Here is a 20,054-nt window from a genome sequence, read left to right as displayed (position 1 = left end):
TCTCATAAATCCTATCAAGGCTAAGGCTAACAGTCATCTATTACATTAAGGACTAGCTGGCAAATGATTTACTTTCATGGCTGACTGATAATGCTAAATAATTAGCTTTTTAATTTTTAAAAAAGTTCTCTCTACTTGTTTCACAATGACAGTTGCAGGTTTTATTTAGCTATGATTCCTGTACTAGTCATTACATTGATAACAACATAAACCAAGAAAGCAGGGGCAATGCATGGTTATCAAACCGCTCCCCAGTAAGGAATTTCAGATATTCCAGTCAGATAGTTAAGGGCCATCTCTTTTAAAGGGAGAACAGACTGCAGATGTCAGATCTAGTTACACCTCAGAAAAACCTTATGAGAGTGCAAATGTCCAAAGACATCACCCTGCACACATCCAGGCTAGAGATCAGGCTTATTTCAAAAAGTACGTGTCTGCCTTTCCCCATTTAGGAAGCAAGAAGTCAACGATATAGCTGTCAATAGGGAATATGGTTCAAAAAACACAGCTGTGGGATTAAGAACAAGAGACCAAGAGCAAGTGTGCTTGAACAATAATCCTTTTTTAAAAAATGCTCTGCACTCCACATTTCATGTTTTAAGATTGGATCTGTGTATTAGTCAGCAAAAATAATTTTATTTAAATGTCTCTGCTGCATAATAATGGAAAAGAGAAACAACTAGCACATGAGTAACATACTAGACAGATCTCACATTGCCAGATCTCTGGGCTAAAGTCAGACATCGGAAATACACACCCATGTTCCACTGAAGTTGATGTTCATTTCAGGGGTGTAACTGAGGGCAGAATTTGATGTTTGATCGTGACATGGAAAATGACCAGAAAAGGAAAGGCCGGCGTGTGGAAAAGTTTCTGTGCTACTGCATGCTCAACTTGAAGCACCTTTAAAAGGGCTTGATTTTTAGAGGGCAGGTGCTCACCTTTTTCTGAAAATCCAAGCCCTTTTAGGCATCCAGAAACTAAAGCACCCAAAATCACTAATCGCCTTTCAAGATTTAGGCCACAGTCTGTATAATGACGGCCTAAATCCACACATCTTCAAAACCTCTCCAAGCTTACATGCCACAGTGCTTTGGCACTAAATTGACCATGGTCATCTCAGATGTTTCTGTCGGAGGAGGATATACATTGGCTAGAGCTGGCTGAGAGATATTCACTATGATTATTCAAAAAATGTTGGCTTTTTCTTTGAATTCATTGTTTGTGAATAACTATTTTTGTTCTTCAGACAGCTCTAGACACACTGGGGCTGGTTTTGGCAAGTAATTTAAGGTTTTTTCCTGTCATTCATTCAATTATTCTCAAATACATTTTTTCCATTGTTCTCCTTATAATTGGTGAAAACAGACCATTTGATATTAAGTCATATACCTTTGAATCAGGTGCATGGTGTAGTCAAATACTATAATGTAGTTAACTGTTCCATTAACCCATAGGGTGAGAGTGTTTAACTAACCCCCACCACAGACTCATTCAACTAGATCATGTATGTAGTAGGTAGTGGGATATGAGCTATTGGCCGGAGCAGGAGTCAGGAGCAGGGAATCAGACCAAATGGCAGAGGTAGAAATCAGAGCCAAAGATCAGAACCAGAATCAGAAGTCAAATGCCAGAGCCAAGAGTCAAGCCAGAAAATAGAGTTAAAGGTCAGAACTGAGTTACCTGGAGTCAGGGAAGACAAAAGCAGGGCTAGGTCCAAGGCTTGGACGGGGTAGATTAAGGCAGAGGTAGAAACTAACACAGCTGCACTCCCATACTTTGGGCAACCAGCACCCTGTTGCTGTTTTTTAGAGCAGGTCTTATAATTCCCTAAACCAATGAGGTGGCTCAATTGGGGCCCAGCTGCACTCATTAGACTGCCTGTGGGTTAAACTAGCAGGTAAGCAGGATACCAGGGGGTCCGTGCTCTTGACAATATGTGGTCAAATGTTTTGTAAGGTCCCCAGAACAGCTGTATCTATTACACAGTGTGAGCCCTCTTGAACAGATGCCAGATAGATTACATCACAGCCAGCTTTGTGAGATTCAAGAATTGCCCTGGGTGAATCAGCATACAGGAGAGGCTAAATAACATGCAAAAGAAACAAAATCTCTACAGTATGCTTCATGAATGGTAGTTATTCAAATCTCCACCCTCTACCTGTGTGATCTCCATGACTTTGTTAGTCTCGGGCTAAAAATCTACATAAAATGCTACATAAAGATTGACAGTCTGTTAGGTACTGGGCCATTTGGGAGACCAGGACTGGGGTTATTTTTAGCTATCACCATCTGAGTAACAGCTGCCATCTTTTTGAAATTACTCATGGTTAGTCACTTGAACAAGGGGGAGGGATGCTGCTGGGGGGTTGAGGTGAGGGTGGGGAAAGAGTGAATGTTATATTTGTATGACTGCATAGAATGCATGCCACAGAGGCTGTCAGGGAGATACAGGATGTTTAACAAGGAAAAACTAACAGAGAGTCCTGTGGCACCTTTGGTAATTCATGTTAGCCTGAGGACTCACCAGTACCATAGTTTTTAGATTAGTCAACATGTTAACTCAGCAGATTGCAAAAATGCTGATCAGGAAAGAGGATGAGAAGCTAGATGGCACAACTCATCAGATATGAGATGATATATTTGTTTTTAATAGACCACTTTGAATTACCAAAATTCATCATGTTCTAGGTTCCAGATGAAAGATCACACATATAATTCCTGTGAATCACTGTCTTCTAAGCAGCTATGATTCACTGAAATAATTCAAATAAGAAAAGAAATATAATGAATGATGAAGCAAATCAATAACTAATTGAAGAATCAACAATTCTGTATTCAAATAATTCATTAAATGTTTCACTCCTACCTAGAAAACTGGAAGACGATTCAGCAATGAGAGAGCTATTCACTGTACCTCTTAATTCTAAATAAGATAAAAGGACCAAATTCTGTTCTCAGTTACTCTGGTTTTATGGAAATGTAACTCCTTTAATAGGAATAGATATAGCTGTGACCAGAATTGGACCCACCGTCTGCAAAACAGGGATGAAATCCTGGCTTTGTTTAAGTCAAAAACAAAACTCCCATTGACTTCCATAGGGTCATGATTTCACTCTCAAAGAATATTTTCCATATTAAAAAGGAGTTATTTGATTGGGCTTAAGAGATCAATGAGGAGGATGGGGAAATTGCTTAACCTATTTTATGATGTGCACATGATCCTTGAAGGTTATCATGAGAATTACCTACTCTTATCTCATTGTTCCCAAGAAAACTCAAAAGATCTAGATTAGGGGTTCTCAAACTTCATTGCACCGCAACCCCCTTCTGACAACAAAAATTAGTACACAACCCCAGGAGGGGGGGACTGAAGCCTGAGCCCACCTGAGTCCCACTGCCCTGGGGGGTTGGGGGCAAAGCCCAAGCCTCACCACTCCGAGAGGGGGGGCTAAAGCTGAAACTCAAGGGCTTCAGCCCCAGGCAGCGACTCTGTAACCTGAGCTCCGCCACCCAGCAAGTCTAAGCCAGCCCTGACTACCCCATTAAAATGGGGTCACGACCCACATTGGGGTCCTGACCCACAGTTTGAGAACCACTGATCTAGATATTGGTTTTGTTTGATCAGTTTAAAGAGTTTCACTACATTTACTATGTGTGGTAGCACTGCATAAATGCAGCATTGACATATCTACTTGAAAAACAAATAGGAAGAAAAGTAAGTGAGACAATGTTGTCTGTCCTTGGAAGAAACATGTGTGTGTCAACATATAAGTTACTCATTAAAAAAAACAACAACAACCCTAGAATCTAAATGTACAGTGGTCACAACTGAAGTCAATATTGCCCCACCATTATCACAGATATCTCCTAAATTTAAAGGAAGTCGATGTCAGATATCAGAGTGTAATCAATATTTGGCTATAACTGACTTTTAAATAATAGTCACTATAGTTTATATTTTACTGCAAGGGGAAAAGTCTATCAGTTTTCCAGGCACAACCCGCCTTTCCTAGTGATGTTAATGTGTCAGGCTGGCACCAGACTTTTTTGCAAAATTGGCCATTTCTTTTTCTGTTATTTTGTACAAATGTAGGGCATGGTAAATGCAGTGTAGGTGCCTGGATTGCTTTGAACTAACCAGAAAAGAGAAGAGAGAAGCATCTGTGGAGGGATTTAGTGTTGACAATAGGATAAAGGTGGCTTCCGGTGTCAAGCCACTGCTACCGTGGATCTTTCCTTTTGCTTTTCTCAGCGTAAGCCCCAGGTTTACAAAATCAGAAGTAGGAACTTAACACATTTATTACTTTGCTTTGTCTAAACAAGTGGAAGAGATGACAGAAAGTTCGATTCCTGTTTACAGATGTGCTCAGATTTCTAGCTTTTACTGCAGCTGTAGCATATCTCAGATTTTAACTCCCTTTCACAATATCTTTAACTGCAGACCTTTAGACAGCTCAGTGCTGCTCCAGTTCATGTAATGTTTTCAAAGTCTTTTATGGCTTCGTCCTGCACTATTGAAGGCAATGGGCGTTTCGGCATTGAATTCAATGGGAACAGAATTGGGCCTTCAGTCGCCCCACTTTTTTAACACTTTAGGCTTAGTTATCACCATTTCATATCTGGTGGATGTGTCCCTTGATGGAGAAAAGAAAATTTCCTTTACCTGTCAATGTCTCTTCTTTGTCACTAGATGTCAATTAGGATGTATGATCTTGTGGTGGCGGCACTGGACTGGAACTTGAGAGAGCTTAGCTGTGCAAAGGCTTTTCTTGAAAAGTCACTTAGCTTACCTGTGTCTGAATTCCCAGTTTTCTGCTTGTCTGTTGTATTCACAACCTATGTCTGTCTTCTCTATTTAGAAAGTAGCTCTTTAGGACAGGAAATGTCCCTTTATGTGTTTGTCTGGTTCCTACCACAATGCAGACTAAAAATAATTTCTCCATCCCTAATAAGTGAAGTGTTAAAGGAATTGACTGTACAACTGTTGTACTGTAAAAAAGTTGCTCTGTTTGTTTAGGATAGCGTTTATTCATTACAATAATTCTATACTGTTTCACAGTTTGGGAATAAATTGTTTCTGAAGGAAAGATTCAGAGATGGATCCATAACTGATAGCTTTGTCTCTCCAGAATACGGGATTGTCTGTTGGTGAGGATCAGGAGACAAGTCATCTTGTGATATCAGTGAGAAGCAGGGATTTATTTTTATTTTATTTTGAATAAAATGTGAAATTTTTGAAATTTGAATTTTTGAGGATGAAAATATGTTTGAATGATTCAGAACAAAATGAAAACATTTACATGGGAGTGTTTTTAAACCTTAGTGCTTAAACTCTTTTCTTCTACAGCTTAGTATCAGACCATCAGACGCTTGGACTATTAATAGTAACTACAGTAAAAAACAAATGAATAAACAGTGAATACTTCTGAAACAACATGTTAGTAAATATGACATAAAGGTAAGCAGTTGTTAATATTAATAAGGAAACAAGTTCTAACAAAATAAGCCTTCCTGTTGTTTATTAGAGGTTATAGGAATTACATGTACAGTATATAAAAAATGTTAATAGCAAAAATGTTCATATGATTGATTTTAACAAAACATTCTTCTTTGGATTAACTGAAAACCCCCCCAGCTTTTTACAATTTATTATGCAACAATACACGTCTATTTTTTAGGTTCCTAAAGTTTAACATCTTAGATGCTCATGTAACTCTACTTCTTAAAATTAAAGCAATTGGAATTTTGCTGCATTCAGATGGCATGGTTGTGGTGAGGGTTAGTTAACAAAATATTGGTTTCATTATAAGGTCAGTTGTTGCAAGTTTAAAAAGTAATTTTGTTTGTGAACACTGTACTTTACAATTTGAACATTTTGCAACATAAAAAATTCATTGGACATAGGAGGTTACAATTTTTATTGATTTAACTATTTCTCTTTATTAAAATATACATGAGACCAAATAGAATTTTGATTTTCTTTTGTCTTTATGAAAATAATTTAACATGTTCTTTAAAAAGTTAAGGTTCGATGTAAAGTTCATTCTCCTAAACAAACAGTACAAGTCACATTTAACATGTGGTGCACTTTAGAAGGCAAGGGTTTGTTTAGATAAAGTGCATCTATATAATTGTAATGGGAAATGTGTTTTTCATTTGATAAACTTGTATGTTTTCAGTTTACATCATACAGTTTATATGTTGGATAAATCTATTACCAATATCTAATCTGGATAACCTAAAACAAACAAAAAATCTATATTTCCTATACATTACACATTTGACATAATGGTTTTACACTACGATGTAAAATACATTAGAAAAATCAAACTTATTACCAGGGAATATTATATACAATTATCAGTATTGAAAATGTTTCTCTGGTAAAAATGTCTATAATTTAATTCCTCATGAGTCCCTTATTTTGCAATATCAATTTGATTTTAACTGGATATTCTTCTAATATTTTCCACATAATTTTCTTTCATACGCATCAAGTGTGTTTTCACTATTGTAACACATTCAAGATCTTAGACCACTGCCAGATCATTGTATGTATCAGGGATTTAAAACACCATTGGGTGGCTTTCAAAGAATGGATCGAACCTCTAGAAATAATATATAAAGCATTATTCCTCTGATTGTCTCTTTCAAAGGAAATCCCTTTCCTTTTTATGTTGGCACATATCACAAGAACTCTTGAGATGATTCCTAGGAAGTGAACATTAAGATAATTTTAAATGGGTGATGCAAATCCTTTCTTTCAAAATTTAGAAGAGTCCAAAATAGCTGTGTTTTTTTAATATTGAACAATGATACGATTCAGTGGATGGATAACTGTATTTTCTAAGAACAAGATATAAAAAATATCTTTATCATACTGAGAATAATTGTATATCTTCCATAGTCGGACTCACTGGCTGCTTTTTTATGAAATGTTGTTTCAAGACCATTGGCAAGAACAGTCTGTAGGTTCTTGGATTGAATAGTTGACCCATGTCGAGTTGCCACTGCAGTACAATTGCACAGTTCGTCTTTGTAACCCAAGTTCCCTGCAGCATTTGCAGAATCTTGCATATGCGTTGATGTTGTAGTTATAAATGCTAGCAGAAGGGCATTTTCCATCACATGAAACAATGTTTACCTGTTAATGAACATTTTAAATGATCATTGCATTTAAATGATTAAAAAACCTGAGTTTGAGATTTTTCAAAGAGGCCTTAAAGTAGTTAGACACCCAAATCTCACTGAAATTCAACGGAAGCTGGGCAGCAAACTACCTTACGCCTCTTTCAAAATCTCAGCCTATGTGAATAATAAAATGACTCAGCTAGGCCCACATTTTGAGGACCTGTCAAATGGAAATTTTCCATTGATTTCAATGAGACTAAGATTTGGCCACTATGCAACATACTCAGCTCTAACAAAAGGTTTTCTGAGATTTAATTGTAAAGAATTCATAATGTTACTTTGGCTAATACACAATACTCGGTGTCACTGGCTGGCTGTAGTACATGATGAGGCCTTTGGAGTTTCTTTGCTACATCAGGGAGGAATGTTCGGGTACAGAAACACTCCCTAGGAAAACTGAAGAACTTTACTCCAATAACATGGTAACAGTTGCTTACAGTAATTTCACCTGGTAGCTCCTTTATGTCCATGGGCTATCCCTTCCATTCAGAACACTTCTTAACCTTATGGATGGGCTCCTCCAACTGCTCAACCATTAACTCAGGAGGGGGAAAGTCCTGTGGCCATGTTGGAATGTCTTTCAGGGACATACCCTCAGACTAGTGCTTGCTTCCCACATACCCTGCCTTTCTGGGTCTGCTTTCCTGCCCACTCCCCATCCCTGACACACACCTCACTGCCATGCTGCTCAGTAAGGCTGGTCTCTCAGGGGAGCAGCAATGAACAGTTCCACCCCAAGGGCCAATTTGGAACTATACTTCCCATGTTCATTTACTCTTGGAACAAAGCATTCGGTTTAACATTGTCTTAGTAAGTGTCATTATAGTCTACGTAGTGAAACACCAGCACCGAGATTATGGCCTCATTCTTCCTACAGATAGTGCCACGGGTGAGCATGATGCTTTTGAAGAATTTAAGGACACATGATCCCTATCCTGTGGTATTTACAGGCTAAATACACTGTTTACTGTCATCACTATTAAAAAGACAGCTCTTTCCAGGGACAAATACTGTAAGGCACTGGGTATCACCTATAAAGTGCTAAACACCCTCAATTCCCATTGACTTCAGTGGTAGACAAGTGCTCATTGTTTTGAAGGTCTGGATTTGTATTTCCTATTATAAATGTACGGTATAACTGGTATTTGAGATACTACTGCATTGTAACTATTAGTAAAGGTTGACTTTTTAAAATGATGACCACTGCATGTGAGCCACTACAGATCGATCTGTGGTACATGCCAATTTCTGCCCTGAGGCTGAGTCAGAAATAGAATGCATACAATAGCAGAGTTAAACTCCCACCACACCTTTTCTCATGCCCATCTTTCCTTATTCCCCCCCTTCCCCTGAAACAAATGATGATAGTTACTTACTGGTGTGTTACTTCTGCAGTCATTCTTGCGAATAGTCATCCTAACAGTCACCTTTTTACAAAATTTCCCATCTTCCTTACCTGCAAAGTATGCATTGATTGAAAAACATCAGCTCACAATTCTGAACATTTCAGAAATAGCAATGTTCCTATATGTGTTATGGGCTAAAGGGATACAAAAGGAGATAATAAATAATACATCACAGCATATACCAAAACCTCTTTGACAAAGAGGCAATTTGTATTTAAATCCTGGCTTTTAAAATGTGTAATTATTCCACGTATCAATGACAGTGTCTACTGTCTCTTATGTATTCAATTATATTTCTAATGTATTTATTCCAGATATATAATTTTTTAAGGACAAAATCCATAAGCCACTTAAGCAGTATTGTAGCCTCTGTCATTCTGAAAATGTGTTACCTATAATACAATGTTTTCTGAAGGTAAAATGAAGTAACCATTCCTGGGAGAAGACTATTGATAGTACATTTAAATACATTTCCTGCCATAACACTATCAAACTATTGTATTTAATCAAAGTTGCAATTTTTGGTAATAAACACCTTACAACACACGGATTTGCCAACTATGTAAAGCAGGTTTGGGGGCAGGTTTGTGTTTTCATACTTTCTGTGTAAAAAGAGAAAATACTTAATTCCAATTTTTATTTGTACTACCTGTATTTTTTTTATTTTTACAAGAAAAAAGATACAAAACGTATAGATAAACCACATTCTAAAATATCTGTTTATATATAAAATGAACAAAGGGTTAAACATAATTAAAGGGGGAAATACTGAATATTTGAAGAAGAGAGATCATGCAGAAAGTTCAGTGGTTGCAGGAGTGCAAGAATTGTGTCTGATTGCAAAGGAAATGATCTTCTTCCTGCTGGAGAACCCACATCACAAAGGAGATCTAAAAGAGAAATCAAAAGTCCATTCTATTAGTTGAATTACTGCAGTTCTACTACAGATCCCATACTGCATCATACTGTAGAACGTAGGTCTAGATCCACAAACTGATTTTGGCACCTAACTGCCACTTTAGGTGCCTAAGTCCAAAATTTAGATCCTTAGAACCCCAGCCCAGCAGTCACATAATTCTGTAGACACCTAAATTCCCATTGTATTTCAGTTTCCATTGAAAAGTCCCCTAGGCACCTACAAATCTGCCAATGAGCATATGCTCAGCCACCTAAATCCTGACACTTGGCACCTATCTCATTCCTAAACCCTGGAGAGATTCTCAAATTAGGCGTTCCCCAGGCCTAATCCAGGGGACATTCTCAGTGATCAGGCCCTACACAAAACACAACAGATGGAGGAGGAGGTGGTTGGTGCACCCCTTATAACCATTAGCCCAGTGGTGAGGGCACTCACCTTGAATGCAGGAGACCCAAGCTCAATTCCCTGTTAAACTGACTATTTTGTTATTTATACAAAATTGAATAGCTTCAACAAGAGAGACTGAGACAGCGCCACCTCAGAATATCCAAAAGCCCAGTAGTTAAGGCATTTGCTGGAGAAGTAGGAGACATGGATTCAAATCCCTACTCCACATCAGGGAGAGGGGGGATCTGAACCCCAGTGTTCCACATCCTGGCTGAGTGCTCTAGCTCTGACTAAAGGTTCAAATGAAGGGGGAGGAATAGCTCTTTTTTGGTGGGGGGGGGGGAGAAGATGCTTAACCACTTAATTCCAGGAGAGGGTTCATGGCTGAGAATCTTGAGCAGAAATAGTTGCCTCCCCCCAGTCCTCAATTAGGTGCATAACTCCATTTGAGAGGCAGGGCTTCGGCCCTGCCCCACTCCTTGGCATTTCCTGTGAACTAGCTTAGGCAGCTCTCCACTTGGAGTGTTGGTTTTTGTGGATGGCATTCTTAGGCACTGATCTCTCCCCATGTATTATATAGGGAGCCTGGGTGGCTAACTCAGGCCTCTAGATTCCAATAGGTGTCACAACACCTAAAGTTAGGTGTTGCAACTCTGAGCCTAAGTCGTCTTTGTGGATCTAGCCCTTAGGGCCTCATAATACTTTTCACCTATACATTGGTAGTGCCTTTCATCCAAGAAACTCAAAACTTTATACAAAAGGTGGATATTAATATCCCCAGGGAAACAAAGACAAATTGGTTTGCCCAAAGTCACATATTAAATCATGGCAAAGACTGGATTAGCACATGAGCCCCAATGCTCAGTTCCCTGCTCTAACCACTAGGAAATGCTGCTTCTCTAAGAAAAGCAAATGTAAGTTTTGACAAATAACTGACTCCAAGTACAGTAGAGATTTTTAGAATGTGGATTTTTTTCTAAGAGGATTATTTCCTCCCCTTACTTTTCCAATAAAAAATAGTTAGCTACTGACTATGGCAAAAGTATCAATGAATTATATCTTGGATAGGATAAAAGCACATTGAATAAGCAAGCAATAAGCCCACTAGGTGTGTCAAACAGAGAAAAGATAAAATAACATTTTTTAAAAGAAACAACTCACCATTGTTCCTTTTGTCTCCGAGGAAGTGGCCCCTGGCCAACTGAATCATATCCGAAAATGGTCAGTTGTATTCCTGCTCTTTGCTTCTCTTACCACACTGTAGATGATGCCTGGGGTAGGGAATTCTTCAGGTACAATTATGGCTATGAGTTAATCTTGGCTGCACTGCAAGTGTGTCACTTCTCAGAAACAAGTGCAGAATGCAGAGTATTTTCATGTGTGTGTTGACGATTCTTAGTAACACTTACTGACAGACATGCATAGTTTGCCTTAGAACAACTTTCATATAGATAGCATATGACATTGTAGGTAACTATGTACTCTAATGAGATTCTTCTGTACATTCTGTTTGGTTCAAACACGTTATATGAGTGCCTCCAATAGAGACATGGGTACCGTGTAACTATATACACAATAATATGTGCTGTAACATTACTGATGGTCAAATTCTGTTCTTATTTACCTGGGTGTCAATAAGGTTGAATGACACAGAAATCAATGGAGTTCTTCCAGACTGACATTAGTGCAAATGAATGCAGAATCTGTCCTTCAGTGATGTTACAGCACATATTATCGTTTATATAGTTACAGTCAATATCACTTGCTACGTAGCAAAGTGTACTTGTGTTTTCACAAGATTAATGTAGTGAAGGTTAGCATTCATACCATGTGTTGTAAGGCAGATACTTATGATTGTTATTGTCTGTCTCCAATTATTTTGGTATATATTTCCAGTATACTGTCCTGATTTCAATAGATTAGAAAATATGAACTGCTTTTTGTACATATGCCGCTGAATGCCTCATAATATTCTAAAGAGTTATTTGAACAGTAAGCTTTACTGAGCAAAGCAATTAGTCTCTACGTTCTACAGCACTATAAACATAAAGTGATTAGCCAACTTTCTAAACATAGCAAATACACATGCAGCAAACTAAATACTATGCAAATGCTTACTACCAACAGTACATTGTTGGCTAACAACAATGCACTGCCCATACAGTGCAAAATGAAAAGAAAAAAAACGCCAAACATATCTGAGCTGTTCTGAACAATGAGAAGTTAATACTACAATGCAGCTTTCAAACATGATTTGATGACATGAGGCCTGATGCTCCTATTGGGAGTACATTGTTGGAAATCAACAATGGTGCTGGTTGATTTGTTTGTACTGATTTCCAAGAAAATGTACCTGAGTTACAGTTAGCGCTAGCTGTAGGTGTGACTGGGCTAACGGGAAATGGGAACAACAATGACATTCCGGAACCTGGTAAGGATATTACATTTTGAACATGTTACACATAAAACAAAAGGCTCCCTCTTATCACTAGTCAACAATTTATGGTCAGACTCACCCATGTTTGAAAAGGGAACTTAAAAAAAGGAAATCGACTTAAAATTTCATTGTGTTATGATGCAGTAGTTATTAAATATAAAATATCTAGAAAACAATAGCAAGAATAGGAGGAACTCAAACAATATTGTTTAGATACTTGTGATGTATTTTGAGCCTATTCTCCCCTCACTTACACCAGTTTTACCTTAATTTTAACTCTGATGACGTCAATGAAGTTACTCCTGATTTACACTGGTGTAAGTGAGAGGTGAATCTGGCCCTCGAAGTTACTGTTAGACTTAGGGCCAAGAGATGGAAGGAATGTAATTTCCCACAAGAGTTATTTTTGAAAGTTCTCAATGTTTTTGTGAAATTCCTGTAGATTTCATTACAGGGCAATGTTTTAAACTGCAGTTTTACTGCAAAAATTAGAGAGAAAAATCATAGTGATTCATGAGGATAAGGTATTTCAAATGAAGACAAGATGCTAGTGATCCTATTCATAAAATGTCTTATGCAGTTACTATTGATCATGAAATTCTTATTGCCACAGGGTTTTTTATATTCAGTCTGGGCCATATGATTCATACAATAAATGCTGGATCTACAAGGTTATACAGATATACAATCAGTTGTATTAGGAATATAAATTCTGAATTTATTTTTATCCATTGAAAAATATGAATAGGTATTACACATTGCAAATGCAAATTTCAAAAGCTGTGGCTCTAATTTGCTGGTTGGATTTTGTTTTGGAAAATGACGCCCAAAAGAAATGGCCCTGTTTTGTCTAAATCCACAAAAAGGTTCTAATTTTGGCCCTTCTGGAAGTATAATATCAAATTATTTTACCAGCTGACAAGAAAGTACATGGCTTTTTTTAAGGCTCTTGGAGAGATTGTCTGTCCATTAGCTGATTTAAATGGCAGTCAGTGCCCTGAGGGATAATGTCAGGGGAGGCAATGGCAGCTGGGACTATTGAATGGAGTGCACAGTTATGGGGAAAATGTATTTCAGAACCAGGGACAAGTGTCTGAACCAGATTTCTGGCATGCAAAGGACAGAGCCCACCAGGACAAAGGACCCCAAAATCCTTTCTCCTCTTCCTCTAGTTAACAAGAGTGTTGGCAGAGGAAATTGATCTTCCCTAGTGTGATTTCCAGCCACTACTACCCCAAAAATGTAATTCTTAAATAAAAACATGAGGAAAAGACCCTGTTTTCAGTTGCCTATAACTTTGCCAAAAGTTAATCATTTGTGCTGAATTTTGCCATGCCAGGTCTCTGCCTCAGAGTAAAGTTTTTTTGGAAATTTTCAGACAAAACATTCAGTGATTTCTGAGAATAGGGCTAAGGAAAAATACATTGTTTTGCCCATGTTACAAAGTTCTGGCGACCTTTTCTTTTAAAAGCTCTGGAGCCCCCAGGCTTTAGATGAGAGGCTCAAAATTTGGCAGGGCAGTGGCCTTTTTGCTGTCCCCATGAAAATCCACCCACATTTGGCTAAATGATAAGCCTTTGAAAAACTGCAGTTCTCACATCGCTAACACAGCTTTCTTAGGTTTTTGTACCTAAATTCCCTGAGGATTCCATCCACACTAAGCATGCTGCAGCTTGGGGCTGTGCAGGACTTTCCCTGCAATTGCAGCTCTGGGCTGCTACAGGCCATGCTGGATCTGGGTCCAGCCACCAAATCTGAGGGCAGGGAGACTGTCTCTCCTGTGCTCTCAATGACCTCCCTGCTGGGCCCAGGCAGTGTAGAGGAAGAAGCTGCCTGATTTTAATGCAGCAGGGACAAGAACCATACCTGCGGGAGGAGGCAGGGAAAGTGGATTGGGACAAGGATCCTTTCAGGGATGGGGGTGGAAACTGGGACTGGAGGATAGCAGGGATGGAGAGAGGGAAACTGGGACTGAGAATTGGAATAGTAAGGGAGACCATGACTGGCATTTGGAGCCTGCAGTGAAGACTGGGCTTAGGACCGTAGAATGGAACTGAGATCCAGGGTGGAGAGACTGGATCTGTCTGGGCCAGGAAACTGGGACAAGGAGTTGGGGAGGGACTAGGGGCAGGGAAACTGGGAACCAGTGGGGGGGCGGGGAATGAGATCAGATGAGTAGCCAGGGAGGATGACTAGAACTGAGAACTAGTGGAGTGTGAGGAAGGAGCTGAGGGGGGGAGTGGAGATAGATCTGACAAGGAGACAAGGTGTGGGGGGAGAACTGGATCTGCCTGGGCAAAGAGACTAGGACAAGGAGCTGGGGGAATAGACACTGAGATTGAATGAGGAGCCAGGGATGGACACTAGGACTGAGAGAAGGGTGACCAGATAGCAAGTGTGAAAAATCGGGACAGGGGTAGGGGGCAGTAGGAGCCCATATAAAAAAAAGCCCCAAATATCGTGACTGTCCCTATAAAATCGGGACATCTGGTCACCCTAACTGAGAGTCAGTGGTGATGGAAAATATGGGCAACATCTGCTAGAGGTCAGGATGGGAGAGAGAGAGACAGATTAGATAAGGAGTCAGCAAAGGGGTAGAGTGGAGACTAGGACTGGCTAGGCAAAGATACTGGGGACTAGGAGCTGGAAATTAGAAATGGCTGGACAAGGAGACTGGGACTGAGGATCAGAGACTGAATGGGGAGTCCAGATGGATGAGACTAGGACTTGCTGGGCAAGGAGACTGAGACTGGAATGACAATCTTGAGGAGTGGAGATAGGGACTGCCAAGGTAAGGAGAATGGGACTGGGAGGGGCAGCCTAGTGTGGGGAAAAAGACAAGACTGTGACAGGTTGGATGGAATGGGGTAGAAGAGAACAAGCTTGGGGGAATGGTCAGAAGAGTCTGTGACCACTAGAGCACACCTCCAATCAGGGCCGGCTCCAGGCACCAGACGACCAAGCACGTGCTTGGGGCGACACCTTAGAAGGGGCGACCAATGTTGGGGTGGCGGGGGGCGCTCGCGGTGGGGTTTTTTTGTGTGTTTCGGCCGGTGCGGCGCGGGCTTTGGCGGCGCGGCGCTGGGGGGGGTTGGGCGGCACGGCGCTCGGGGGTCTGGGCGGCGCGGCCCGGTGCTCCAGGGGTTTGGGCGGCCCAGTGCGGCGCTCCGTGGGGGGCGGGGGGTTGGGGGGGGGGGGGGTGTTATGGCGGGGCAGCGCTCTTCTTTTTTGCCTGGGGCAGCAAAAAAGTTAGAGCTGGCCCTGCCTCCAATCCTGGAATGGAACCCAGGATTCCTAAGGCTCATCATTGTTTTGCTATCAGCAAATATCTCTGAAACCCACTGGCAAAGCATCCCATCCCCCTCTAGTGATGGTCCACATAGAAGATGACAATCTACTGTATCAGTTACTCCAGTAGCTCAAAGGCAGAGATCTCTGGGGTGGATCTAAAGGTTCCAAACCTGCTGATGACCCAGGTGTGTCAATATGATGCCAAATAATGAAATTTCTGATGAGCCTCAGGAATCCTGGCTTCCATTCCAGGCTCTGGAGGGGAGTGTGCTCTAGTGGGCACAGACTCTTCTGCTCTGTGGCTGGGAGTCCCTTTTCCAGATCAGAAGAGCTCTGTGTGGCTCAAAAGCTTATCTCTCTGACCAACAGAAATTGGTCCAATGAAACATATTACCTCATGTACCCTGTAAAGATACTATGGTATTCTTCATAATGCTGACTTCAGTATCCTGGCCAACCTGGCTAATTACTCTGTTTAGTTAAAATTCAACTACTTCAAAATTTTGAGAATTTACAAGTTCCATTACATTTTAAAATGTTTCCCAACAAATTCTGGTATGGAATGAGATGCTTCGCAATAAATGTGTGGTATTGCTATATTATAATGTGCAATTCTGCATTTAAGAAAGAAGACTTGAGGACTCTCAGATAATATGTTGATCTATGAGATCATGTGAGCATAGATGAGCTTATAGTGTCGTTACATGGAATCATGGAAAAACCTCTTTTTATTGCCTTAACTCAGGGCTAGAATTAATTGTATTTAACCAATATCCTGTAAAGTATAAATAGCCACCAGATTTCCCTCGTCCTCCTTTTAATCAACAATTTTCCTCCTTCTCAGAAAAAAAAAAAAAAAGATCATTCGTTTCTAGTTTAAAATTAAAAAAGCAAAATAAGGATAGAGGAAAAGAGACCAAATGTTTATGTTTATATAGTAGAATCTAAAATAACTCTAAATAATATAAATCAGCACCATATTTTGAGGGGAAAATCACTGCTTATTATAATATTTGTTATGTCCCTTTAAACCAATTACGTGTGATAGCTAATGTTTGTGCAGCACCTTGCTCATGTAAAGTACTATAGAAGTGAAAGAGATGTGCTATATCTTAGAAGTCACTGCCATAAGTTTCATGATTTTATTATACCTCCCAGGCAACTGGGGAACTTTACTGAAGCAGAAGGAAAAAAGGTGGTTCTTCAGAATAAAGATTAAAACTAGTAGCAGTGACTTCTAAGATATGGAACATCTCTTTCACTTCTACAGCACTTTACATGTGCAAGGTGCAGCACAAATATTAGCTAACTGAGCCTCTCAATCCTCTGGGAAGTTTGCTTGCTCCTGTGAGCATCAACACAACTGTGAGGGAGAGCATTTCCATTTTACAGATGAAAAACCAGAGATAGAGAAGGCAATGGCCATATTCTGCCAACCTGGCTCATATTGAGTAGTACAATACCTTACTCCACAAGTAGTTCCATTCCTTTCTGTGGAGCTACTAGATGAGTAAGGCGCTGCACAGCATCAGTAAGGTGACAGACCCTAGCCCAAAGTGATTTGCCAACTCCTCACAGCACGTCACTAGGAGACCTGGGGGTAGAGTTTAGGACTTACTACCTCCTGACCTGTTGGTCAGTCTCCCAGAACATGCTGCCTCTCTTAAAGGTAATCTGCACAGCATTGGACTCCTCAAACTCCATTTTACTTCAGTCAATTGCATATGAGTTGTAAAATGAGTTTAAATAATGTTTGCCATAAACATCTATTTATTTATACTCATATTATATTCAAATTTATATTCATTTACATTTTTACTGGTATGAAGATAAATTTTTAAATCCTATGTTAAAGGAAATACAAATAATTTTATTCACTTGTTGTGACTTACGACAAGAATACCTGAACAGATAAAACACTGATCTTGAAAGATTAAAATAGAATTAAACACTCATTTGCAGGTTAATTTGGAGAGGATAGGTGTACTTCAAAGCCATCAGGCCAAATACTGACCTCATAAGAGTCAATGGCAAAAACTCTGTAACTTTAATGGAGACTTTGTCTCACTGGATTTTGGAAGTATCATATTAGACCATAAAAAGGACCCTGGGTCTGATCTCACACCACTTTTACTCTAGTCTAACTCCATTAGCTGCAGTCAATATACTTCTGAAAAGTACTAGTAAAGGCCATCCTTCTTCTAGTGTCATTGAGGTCAGAATCAAGCCCTCATGCAACAGTAAGCCAGTCTTGCTCCTATTATAATCACACACTAAATGGACTTTTCTGATTCCTGAAGTCTCATTAGTCACTCACATGTTTTGCAGCATCCCTCTAGAAAGGGCACAACATAACCTCCAATCTAAATAAAAAAGAAAAACAAAAACATTAGAATAATTTCTTAATCCTAGCACCTCCATACCAGTGCTATTAGAGGTGACTTCCCTTATTCTATTCTGATCTACAATTCCATGCAACCTCATTAACTTCAATGGTTTGGATCAGGGAAGAAATTGGCCTTAAATGATCTAACTTGAGTCTATTAACACATGTGAATATTCAGTAGCTGTCATTAATCATCATCATCCACCAACAGTTATCACAGTGGTACCTGAGCAGAACTTAGAACAGAAAACAACTGTGGGATCTCAGATTCTACCATGTGATTCTTGAAATTATATGTTGATTCTTTGCAGACCACAGTTATGGTAACAGAAAACTGATCTTGAGTTAATTCTCATAAAAAAGAAATCTCTGCTCAGCAAAATGTCCATTCTACCCACGGCTCACTGTCTTTGACATTGTAAGATGGAGCACCAACTGGAGTAAAGTAGACAGAATAATTACAGTCTATGTCAAAGCATTCTCAAATAATTTCACCGCGGTACTGGGTCAGTTACAGTGTCCCATTTCACTCCTATAAGCCAGAGTGATCTCTTCAACTTTGTTTCTTCATCAGGTCTCTCACATGGTGATCACCGAAAAAATACTGAAACTTTCTTGCTTTCTCAAAAACTCCAAAAGATGAAAGAAGGAGACTTTTCTACTAACTTTACTTTTGCTAAACCCTCTTTGCTCTTCCACATCTGCCATTTTAACAGCTAGAATGGAAAATATCTTCTACCTAACTGGGCCTCTTTTTTCTGATGGACCACTCCACTCCTGTCATCTAGGAAGGGGTATTACAGATGCATAGTTCCTTTAAGACTGTTCCCTGGTTTAGTACCCTCACATGCACACCCCACCACAGAATTAAGAGAGAACTATACAAGATTGCTCCACAGAGTACATTTTCTGGTTACTTTGTCGAGCCTAGTTTTATGCATTCAGACCAATGGAGGTTTCATGACCTCCCCTCCTCTGCAAGACTATACCACAGTCTCATATATCTTACTATTGGGAAGATTTTCCTGATATTCAGCTTAAATTTTCCATCATTTTTATGAGCTAAATTGCCATATACAGTAAGTCAGTTAGAAAAGAGAAGTCTATGATTGTCATGACCCAGTGCCCCCAACAGCCACACTCCAACCCTCCATCTGGCAGTAGGGTTGTCAGGCATCCAGTTTTCTCCCAGAATGCCTGGTCAAAAAGAGACCCTGGCGGCTCTGGTCAGCACTGCTGACCGGGTCATTAAAAGTCCAGTCAGCAGTGCAGCAGGGCTAAGGCAGGATCCCTGCCTACCCTGGATCTGTGCAGCTCCCTGGAAGCAGCTGGCATTTTCGGCCCCTAGGTGCAGGGGCGATAAAGGGAAGCTCTGCATACTGTCCCCACCCCCAGCGCCGCCTCCGCAGCTCCCATTGGCCGGGAACCAAGGGAGTTGCGGGGATGGCACCTGCGGGCATGAGGGCAGCGCACAGAGCCTCCCATGCACCTACGGGCCGGACATAGCTTCTGGGAGCAGCGTGGAGCCAGGGCAGGCAGGGAGCCTGCCTTAGCTCCGCTGCACCATCGACCAGGAGCCGACTGAGGTAAGCGCCGCCTGGCCGGAGCTCGCACCCCAACCCCCTGCCTCAGTTGGAATGCCCTCCTGCACTCAACCCCCCTCCCAGACCCTGCACGCCCACCCTCACCACAACCCCCTGTCCCAAGTTGGAACCCCTCCTGCACCCAAACTCCCAGAGCCCGCACCTCCTTCCACACTCCAAACCCCTCGGCCCCAGCCCTGAGCCCCCTCCTGAACCCCAAACCCCTCATCCCCAGCCCCACCCCAGAGTCTGCACCCCCAGCCGGAGCTTGCACTCCCTCCCACACCTCAACCCGCTGCCTAAGCCCACTCCCGCATTCCAACTCCCTTGGCCCCATCCCGGAGCCCCCTCCTGCACACCAAACCCCTCATCCCCAGCCCCACCCCAGAGTGCACACCCCCAGTCGGAGCCCTCCCCCACCCCAACCCCCTGCACCAACCTGGAGCCCCCT

At 40.8% G+C, this 20,054-nt stretch overlaps 1 protein-coding gene across 1 annotated transcript in view; it reads right to left on the bottom strand.

Annotated features, from left to right (window-relative positions):
- Positions 1 to 5,522: 5,522 nt before the first annotated feature.
- Positions 5,523 to 20,054, bottom strand: part of OTOG (otogelin) — a 142,223-nt gene continuing 127,691 nt past the window's right edge. The window contains exons 52-54 of the mRNA XM_024210431.1: positions 17,952 to 17,997; positions 8,571 to 8,650; positions 5,523 to 7,147 (exon numbers count right to left, since the gene is read on the bottom strand). Of these exons, the coding sequence (XP_024066199.1) occupies positions 6,947 to 7,147; positions 8,571 to 8,650; positions 17,952 to 17,997 (327 nt within the window). The 3' untranslated portion in view covers positions 5,523 to 6,946. The remainder of the gene's footprint in view (positions 7,148 to 8,570; positions 8,651 to 17,951; positions 17,998 to 20,054) is intronic.

The sequence above is a fragment of the Terrapene carolina genome, unplaced genomic scaffold (assembly GCF_002925995.2).
Source record: "Terrapene carolina triunguis isolate 2854851 unplaced genomic scaffold, T_m_triunguis-2.0 Scaffold715, whole genome shotgun sequence".
Lineage (NCBI taxonomy): Eukaryota > Metazoa > Chordata > Testudines > Emydidae > Terrapene > Terrapene triunguis.
Note: the sequence above shows the minus strand (reverse complement) of the source record. Positions and strands in the feature narration are given on the sequence as shown.